Source organism: Corvus brachyrhynchos, unplaced genomic scaffold (assembly GCF_000691975.1).
Source record: "Corvus brachyrhynchos isolate BGI_N302 unplaced genomic scaffold, ASM69197v1 scaffold47, whole genome shotgun sequence".
Taxonomy (NCBI): Eukaryota; Metazoa; Chordata; class Aves; order Passeriformes; family Corvidae; genus Corvus; species Corvus brachyrhynchos.
Genome location: NW_008239292.1, coordinates 1,623,867 through 1,633,028, shown reverse-complemented (window position 1 = coordinate 1,633,028; position 9,162 = coordinate 1,623,867). Strand labels below are relative to the sequence as shown.

General features: G+C 48.5%; 1 protein-coding gene across 2 annotated transcripts in view; it reads left to right on the top strand.

The window, feature by feature from the left end:
- The first annotated feature begins 2,455 nt into the window (after nucleotides 1-2,455).
- The window catches only part of KPNB1 (karyopherin subunit beta 1), a 28,912-nt gene continuing 22,205 nt past the window's right edge, over nucleotides 2,456-9,162 (top strand). The window contains exons 1-3 of one of the 2 annotated variants that reach the window (XM_008638485.2): nucleotides 2,456-2,662; nucleotides 4,846-5,046; nucleotides 8,473-8,625. In XM_008638485.2, coding sequence (XP_008636707.1) covers nucleotides 4,930-5,046; nucleotides 8,473-8,625 — 270 coding nt within the window. In that variant the 5' untranslated portion in view covers nucleotides 2,456-2,662; nucleotides 4,846-4,929. The remainder of the gene's footprint in view (nucleotides 2,663-4,845; nucleotides 5,047-8,472; nucleotides 8,626-9,162) is intronic. The other variant, XM_017740541.1, reaches the window with a different exon arrangement.

Genomic DNA, 9,162 nt, shown 5'->3' with positions numbered 1-9,162 from the left:
AGCGCCCGCGGGACCCCTGTTCGGCCCTAGTGCCCACCGCACCCCCGCCCAGTCCTACTGCCCGGTTCTAGTGTCTGGTCCTTCTGCCCGCGGGGTCCCCTCCTAGTCCTGCTGTCCGGTTCTAGTGCCCTCGGGCCCCCTGTCCGGTCCTACTGCCCGGCTCACTGGGACCGCAGCATCCCCTCGAGACCCCCGACCGGGCGGGATCGGAGCTTCGGGAGTCTGGGGAGGAGCTCAGGGGCGTTTGGTGGGGGAGGGAGGCTCGGCTGGGCACCCCCGGTGACCTTAAATTTGAGGAGGAAAAGAAATGCGAAAAAAAGAAAAGAAAGGGGGGGGGGGAAAAAAGCCCGAACTGCCGAGTGCAATCGCTGTGCTGGAGCGGGGGATTTAAGGCTGGTGATGCTTGAGAAGGGTTTTTGCTTAGTCAAGGTGTGGGGCTGCAGCTGTGGCCGGTCCTTGCAGGGGATGGGGAGCGCTGGGGGGGGCTGGGTGCCGGTGTCTCGGTGCTGTCCTTGTCGCACGCCCCTTATCACCCCCAAAACTGTCACCTGTCACCCTGCAGGCCGTTCCCTACCCTGGCCTGCTGTAGACTGGGAAAGCCACAGAGGTTCTGTGTTTCTTGTGCTGTTGGAAGGAGTGTGAGGCCCCCTTGGCATCAGGATTGATGCCGCCTCAGTTTTGAGGGAAAATCCTCTGGATTGGTGCTGGTGGAGTCTCAGGACCCCCCAGTTCAGCCTGGAGCTCCTGGGCCGTGTGATGTGAGGGATTTTCGGGGTGATGGGCAGGAGCTGCTCATGGTCCTGATTTTCAGGGGTTGGAAAGAGCTGGGGGAGATGTGGATTTTTCCAAGGTTTCGTTTCTACTCTCTGCCTTGTGGGATTACTCCAAGCTTTCGTTTTTGCTTTGCTTTGTAAGAGCCAGGACCGGGTGAGAGCAGAGGACGCTGAGCTTGTGCTGGGACCAAGGATTTGTGTGGGACTGGGGATGTGGAGTGGGCCAGGCTGGGAAGGGGCTGAGTCCTGGAGGAGGATGAGGGTGAGGATGAAGCAGGAGAGGATGAGGATGAAGCAGGAGGATGAGGATGTGGAATTCAGGCCTGTCCCCACCACAGGATGTGGGTGATAGGTGGGAAGAGCCTTCCCCAGGAGAGGGAAGGGGCAGGAGAGCCCCAGGGGGCTGGGAGCATCCCCCAGTTCCCTGAGGGAGCCTCTTGCTCTTCCTCATCCCCCTTCCTCCTCCTTCCCACCCCTAATTTAGCCCCTTTTAGCTAATTTAGGCCCTTCTAATTAATTTTGCCGCTTTTACCTAATCCATCCCCTTTCCTGAGCTCTTCACTGACACCTCTGCAGGTGGGAGCCAGGTCAGGCACATCTGCCTTTGCTTTCTCTCTCGAGTCCAGGAGGTTTCACGTGAACCTTCTCATTTTTAGCTGAAATTAGCCCCAAAACCTCATGAAAAGACAAATTTCCCCCATTTTTTGACCCCAAATTCTGCAGTTTTAATGTTGAAGAGTTTGGGATGGAACAACTAAAATTAATTTTAACTCAAGAGCTGGGCTCGGGCATTGAAAATGTGAAGTCCAAGACACTGGAGTTGTTTGTTGAACTTTTGAATGTTGGGTTAGTTTTAAAAACGGATGTTTGGGGCCCCAAAATCTTTGTATTTTAGGATTGTTTAAGGGTTTGGGTTTTTTAACACGTATTTTAAGATTTCTTAAGAGATTTTAGAAATGGGTTTATTGTAAATAAGCTGAAGATTTTCAGGAAAATCACATTTCTGCTTGGTGTAAAAGGGTTGGGAAAGCGATGCAGCTGCTCCCACCATTTCCTAGGAAGGGTCTTCTGAGCAGGCAAGAAGCTTCTGAGGAAAAATATTCAGGAAAAATAAAACTTCTGTGCTGAGACCTGACTTCAGAGAAGCCTCTGAAACGTGGAGAAATTAAGAAAAGGTTTCAAATAAGAAAAAGTTTAAAAAGGAAAGGTTTTAGCGAAGGAAGTGGCGCCAATTTCAGGGGGGTTTGGTGCACTCAGGTAGTTTTTAGGGGGGTTAGTTGTCATTTTGGGGGGTTAATCATCATTTTGATCTGCAGAGAGTTTGGAATGTCATAAATCTCAGAGCAGCGCCTGATTCCACCACTCCCAATTCGGGTGCGGAATCAACGAAACAACAAGCAGGGAATTCCTCCTTCCCACGCTGAATTCCCATCCAGAAAATCCCTGGTTTGACCCATGCATCCATTTATTGAAGGGGATTTCAGGGCAGGCAGGAGCAGGGAAGGTAACTGGGCTCCGGTGTCAGCTCTAAAAAAATCCCATCCCGGCAGAGCCACCGGAGCTTCCGGCGCTTCCCGGCGCTCCTCGTGAGGAGCTTAACGCCCGTAATCTCGGGATAGAGCCGGGCTGGGGGTGGCTTTAGGGGGTTCTGGGAGGTTTGTGGGGCTCCCCGGTGTGGCTGGGGGCTGACCCCGCTGTCTCCCCAGCCGACCTTCCTGGTGGAACTGTCCAAAGTGCTGGCAAACCCCGGGAACAGCCAGGTCGCGCGCGTGGCTGCCGGGCTGCAGATCAAGAACTCGCTGACCTCCAAGGATCCCGACATCAAGGCCCAGTACCAGCAGAGATGGCTCGCCATCGACGCCAACGCCCGCAGGGAGGTCAAGAACTTCGTAAGTCCTCGGGTTTTTCCTCGTTTTCCTGTTGTTTCCATGTTGGGAGGGGTCGGTGAGGAACATCGTTGACGCTTTTCTGCCTAAAAAGTCTCCCCGTGGCTGCTTCCCCTCACTGGAGCAGCAGCTGCTGCTCGGTTCTGGGAGTTGATTTCATCTGGATGAGTTATGGGGTGGAATTTGGACAAAGTTCTTCCCCCACGGGGTGGTTGAGCACTGGGACAGCTCCCCATGGAGTAGTCGTGATCCCAAACTTCTCAGCGCTCCAGGAGTTTTGGGTTGAATTTTGAGTTGGATTTTGGGGTTTTCCCCCAAAGGATGGTCAGGCACTGGGACAGCTCCCCATGGAATGGTCGTGATCCCCAACCTGCCAGAGCTCCAGGAGCGTTTGGACAATGCTCCCAGGGGTGCCCAGGGTGGGATTTTGGGATGTCCTGCAGTGTCAGGAGTTGGGCTGGATGATCCTTGTGGGGCCTTTCCAGCTCAGGATGTTCCCTGATTTATGGAATGTTGTGAGAGGATGGTTTTAAAGTGGAAAAGGGTTGATTTAGATGAGATAAAAGGAAGAAGTTTTTACACTGAGGCTCTAAAAACATTTCCCAGAGCAGCTGTGGCTGCCCCTGGACCCCCGGAAGTGTCCAAGGTCGAGTTGGATGGGCTTGGAGCACCCTGGGATGGTGGGAGGTGTCCCTGCCTGTGGCACTGGGTGGGATTTGAGGTCCCTTCCCACCCAAACCCTTCCAGGGTTCTGTGGCTTCCCCTGCAGCTGGGCTGGGGGTTGATTTTTCTGAAGGAAATGCTTTTTGTGGAAGATTTTTCTTCCTTTGCTGAGGAGGAGCTTCCCCAAGTGTTCTCCAATCCCCATCAACACCCTTAAAACACTCCGAGTCTGAACAACGTTCACATGAGCCCCAGGAAGTTTGAAGGTAGAATAAGGTAAAAAATTGCAAATTTTGGATAGAAAATCAACTCTTAAATGTTGGAACGTTGGGTATTTTCCCGAGGATCCTTTTTGCCCTGTGACAGTCAGAGTTCAGGGCCTGCAGGGACAGAAGTGGTGGCTCAGTGGTTTTTTGTTGGGGTTTTTTTTTATTTTGGCTGATGGGAGCAAAAAAATGGTGCTGGGATTTGTGCAGTGCTCTGTGATTGATTCAGCTCGGCCATGAGCTTTATAGATATTTTTTTTGTGTTAATAGAAGCTATAATCCCAGAATTATTTGGCTTGGGAGAACCTTAAATCCCATCCATTCCCACCCCTGCCATGAGCAGGGACACCTTCCATTATCCCAGGCTGCTCCAAACCCAATCCAGGCTGGCCTGGGACACTTCCAGGGGCAGCCACATCAGAGGGATAAAAGTGGGTGAGAGATGATTGAGAACCTTTGATCCTTTATTTCCATGGAATTCAGCTGGGATCAGGAGCTGTCCTTGTGCACTGAAATTGAACAATTTATTGCTGTTTTCTGTCAAGTAATGTCAAAAATACAACATTGAGGTGGAAACTTGGCAAATGAAGGTGTGTTACTGGAAATGCTGAAAGAATGAGTCCTCAGCTCCAGTTTTTTAAAGGAAGTTTTGTTGGGGTATAACTGAAAATGCTGGGAAAATGCAAATCCCTGCCTCCATTTTTTGTAGAAAATATTATTGGTGTATAACTGGAAAGAATCAAAAAAAAAAAGCATCTCCCTCGCTCTGTGTTTTAAAGGAAGTTATTGGTGTATAGCTGGGAAAAGCTGAAAAAATGAATCCCCATCTCTCAATTTTTTAAAGAAAATGTTATTGGTGTATCACTTAAAATGATGGAAAAATGTAAATCCCTCCCTCTGTTTTTTAAAGGAAATTAATTGGTGTGTAACTGGAAACGCTGAAAAAATCCATTCCCCTCCCTCCATTTTTTTAAAGAAAAGTTCCCAAAAACCACCAATAAAAATCCTCAACGCACAAGAAAATGACCCAGACGATTTTGGCATAAAGAATTTGCCATTTGGGGTGCATTTAACCCCGATTTGTTCAACTTTTCCCATTTCCCTGCGAGGAATCCCAGCTGGAATCTGCACATCCCCACCACCATTTTTCCAGCGGGAAGCAGAACAAACGGAGAGATTTACGGGGAACGATGAAAGATTTGGGGCTGGAGGGTGTTTTTTCCATGCCCTGACCCCCATTCCCTGCCCAAATTCCAGGTGCTGCAGACGCTGGGCACGGAGACGTACCGGCCCAGCTCGGCGTCGCAGTGCGTGGCCGGCATCGCCTGCGCCGAGATCCCCATGAACCAGTGGCCGGAGCTGATCCCGCAGCTGGTGGCCAACGTCACCAACCAGCACAGCACCGAGCACATGAAGGAGTCCACGCTCGAGGCCATCGGCTACATCTGCCAGGACATCGTGAGTGCCTCGGAGCTTTGGGGTTGGGGCCCTTCGGGAAGGGCTCCCAAGAGGATTTGGCTCTTGCGGCGCGGCCTGGGATGGGTTGGAGGCCGTGCAGGGGAAGGTTGGGTTGGGGTTAAGGTTGGATTTGTTGGGTTGGGGTTAAGGTTGGATTCTTTGGATTGGGTTTAGGGTTGGATTTGTTGGGTTGGGGTTTGTTGGGTTGGGGTTAAGGTTGGATTCTTTGGATTGGGTTTAGGGTTGGATTTGTTGGGTTGGGGTTTGTTGGGTTGGGGTTAAGGTTGGATTCTTTGGATTGGGTTTAGGGTTGGATTTGTTGGGTTGGGGTTTGTTGGGTTGGGGTTAAGGTTGGATTCTTTGGATTGGGTTTAGGGTTGGATTTGTTGGGTTGGGGTTTGTTGGGTTGGGGTTAAGGTTGGATTCTTTGGATTGGGTTTAGGGTTGGATTTGTTGGGTTGGGGTTTGTTGGGTTGGGGTTAAGGTTGGATTCTTTGGATTGGGTTTAGGGTTGGATTTGTTGGGTTGGGGTTTGTTGGGTTGGGGTTAAGGTTGGATTCTTTGGATTGGGTTTAGGGTTGGATTTGTTGGGTTGGGGTTTGTTGGGTTGGGGTTAAGGTTGGATTCTTTGGATTGGGTTTAGGGTTGGATTTGTTGGGTTGGGGTTTGTTGGGTTGGGGTTAAGGTTGGATTCTTTGGATTGGGTTTAGGGTTGGATTTGTTGGGTTGGGGTTTGTTGGGTTGGGTTTAAGGTTGGATTCTTTGGGTTGGGTTTAAGGTTGGATTCGCTGGGTTGGATTTGTTGGGTTTACGGTTTGTTGGGTTGGGTTTAAGGTCGGATTCTTTCGGTTGGGTTTAGGGTTGGGTTTAAGGTTGGATTTGTTGGGTTGGGTTTAGGGTTGGATTCTTTGGGTTGGATTCGTTGGGTTTAGGGTTTGTTGGGTTTGGGTTTAAGGTTGGATTCTTTGTCTTGGGTTTAGGGTTGGGTTTAGGGTTGGGTTTAAGGTTGGATTTGTTGGGTTGGGTTTAAGGTTGGATTCATTGGGTTGGATTTGTTGGGTTGGGTTTAGGGTTGGGATTCGTTGGGTTGGATTCATTAGGTTGGATTCTTTGGAGTGAGCTTTTTGGGTTGGGTTTAAGGTTGGATTCGTTGGGTTGAGTTTTTTGGGTTGGATTCTTTGGGTCAGGGTTTGTTGGGTTGGATTCGTTGGGTGTGGGTTTGTTGGGTTTTGGGTCGGGATTCGTTGGGTCGGGATTCGTTGGGTCGGATTCTTTGGGTTGGGGTTTGTTGGGTTTTGGGTTGAGTTTTTTGGGTTGGGTTTTTATGTGGATTTTTTGGGTTGGGTTTGGGTCGGATTCGTTGGGTTGGATTCTTTGGGTTGGGGTTTGTTGGGTTTTGGGTTGAGTTTTTTGGGTTGGGTTTTTACGTGGATTCTTTGGGTTGGACTTCGTTGCTTGGATTTTGGGTTGGAGTTTTTTGGATTTGTTGGATTGGATTTATTTTGGGTTTGTTGAGTTGGATTTGTTGGGTTGGGTTTTCAGTTGAGTTCTTTGGGTTGGAGTTTTTGGGATTGGATTTTACCTTACATTCTTTGCATTGGATTACCTGGGTTGCATTTTGGGGTTCGAGGTTTTTTGGGGTTGGATTTGTTGGATTGGATTCTGGCTTGGATTTTGGGGTTGGGTTTTCTGGGTCAGATTTTGGGTTGGATTTTGGGGTTTTCCCCAGAGGATGGTCAGGCACTGGAGCAGCTCCCCAAGGAATGGTCGTGATCCCAAACCTGCCAGAACTTCTGGAGCGTTTGGACAACGCTCCCAGGGGCAGGCTGGGATTTTAGGGATGTCCTGCAGTGCCAGGAGTTGGCCTGGATGATCTCTTCCCGCTCAGGACATTCCATGATTCTCCAGCTTGGTGGAAAACCCTGGAGGGTTTTCCTGACCTTGAGGATTCCCTGATTTCCAGGAGGTTTTTATGCTCCTGCAGGGCTCTCCTGACCTCAATCCCTGATATCCAGCTTGGATCCCTCCTCGTGCTGCCTGGTTTTCCATCCTGCTGGCAGAACCAGCTCCAGGATGGTTCCTGGAAGGCCTGACCTCCTTTCCCAGCACAAATGCAGGTCACCATTCCTAAAGGGAAAGGTTTGAGGTTCCGTGTCCCTGCGGGGCTGGAGGAAAACCTCAGCTCAGCATCCACATCCTGCATAAAACAGGGATCACTCTTGGATTCCTTTCTGGTTTGGAAAAACCTGACTTTGCTCTGGCTAGAGGATCCTTTTTGTGTTGGTTTAGGAATTTTGGATGCAGGAATGTTTCGCTTTTTGAGGGAATATTTCACTTTTTGAGGGAATATTTCGCTTTTTAAGGGAGTATTTTGCTTTTTGAGGGAATATTTTGCTCTCGAGGCAACTTCCATAACATCTCCGTTGGGTTTATCAGGGATTTGCAGACTTTGGTGTGAATTTTGTTGGAAAACTCTGGCACGCCCCTGGAAAATGGGATTGGGAGCTGCTTTTTTTGGGTGCAGCTGAGTATTCCCTGCTGGAATCTCAGTGCAGGGATGCAGGAAGAGAAATTTTGTGTTGGGGGTTTTTATTTGGATTTTATTTTCAAGGGGTTGGTTTCACTGAGGAGAAAAATGAAATAGAAGAGGAAATCTGGTTGTGACAAATCCCTGGAATTCTGGAGGGTTTATTCTGTATTTTTTTGGGTGGAATCCACTCACCTCTGGATTTTTTGGCTGCCTTGCGTTTGCTCATTTAAATATTTATATTAAAAATCCCCTTTCAAAAATTTTCCAGTTGTGACAGAGTTTGGGAGTCTAAAATCCATCATCTCCATGAATCCTGATGGGAATTCGTCCCATTATTTGTGTCTTAAATTTACCAGGAATTAAAAGGAATTTTTAGTCTGTTCACAGCTTTGTTCTTTAAAGCTTGGGGGGTTTCACATTTATTTAATGTTTAAATATTTAATTATTTAACATTTCCTGGCCTTGCTGCAAGTCCAGGCACTGCAATTTTTACTCCGTGTCTAAAAAAGTTTGGGAAATTTACCACTAAAAATCTCACCTGGAGCAGAGCTCTGCCCAATCCATAAATTCCTTGGAAATCAGCATTTTTAAACTTTTTTGGGGTGAATTAAGTGAAATCCTAGAGCTTGTTTTGGTTCATGTTTGATCCAGTGGGATTTACTTGGCATTTTTCACTTGGATTTCTGGAGGATTTGTGCTCACTTCAGGCTTTTCCTTCCCATCCCAAGAGCTGTAAGAATTCCTTGGATTTCCTGTGATTGCCTGGCTTTAATACCCCAAAACTTTTATCTGTAGATTGTGATGCTTGAAAACATGGGGAAAAAAAAAAAAAAAAACCAGTTTAAATGATAAATAACTTCATCCCATTTTTTTTTTTGGTACTATTATTTTCTCAGGATCCAGAGCAGCTCCAGGACAAATCCAATGAAATCCTGACTGCCATTATCCAGGGAATGAGAAAGGAGGAGCCCAGCAACAATGTGAAGCTTGCAGCTACCAACGCACTCCTGAACTCTTTGGAATTCACCAAAGCAAACTTTGACAAAGAGGTGAGAGAGAGAGGAGGGGAGAGAAAAAATGAAACCTTGGGATGGGATTGCAGGGGCTGGATCCACGGTCAGTGATGAGCAATCGTGCACCACGCTGAGTTTTGATGGATAAATCCTGTGGAAGCTGAGACTTGGATTCAGCTCTTCGGGCTGGGGTGTTCCCGGAATGCAGGAGCGCTGGGAATCTGCAGGGCGAGGGGAAGCAGGGCCTTTTTTTCTCCTTTTTTTTTGGTTTTTCCTTTTTTCCCCTTTTTTTTCCCCCCATTTTCCCTTCTTCCCCCCCTTTTTTGCCTTTTTCCCCCCCTTTTTTGCCCTTTTTCCCCCCCATTTTTTGCCCTTTTTCCCCCCCATTTTTTGCCCTTTTTCCCCCCCATTTTTTGCCCTTTTTCCCCTCATTTTTTGCCCTTTTTCTCCCCATTTTTTTCCCTTTTTCCCCCCATTTTTTCCCTTTCCCCCCCTTTTTTCCCCCCTATTTTTTCCCTTCCCCCCCTTTTTTCCCTTCCCCCCCTTTTTTCCCTTCCCCCCCTTTTTTCCCTT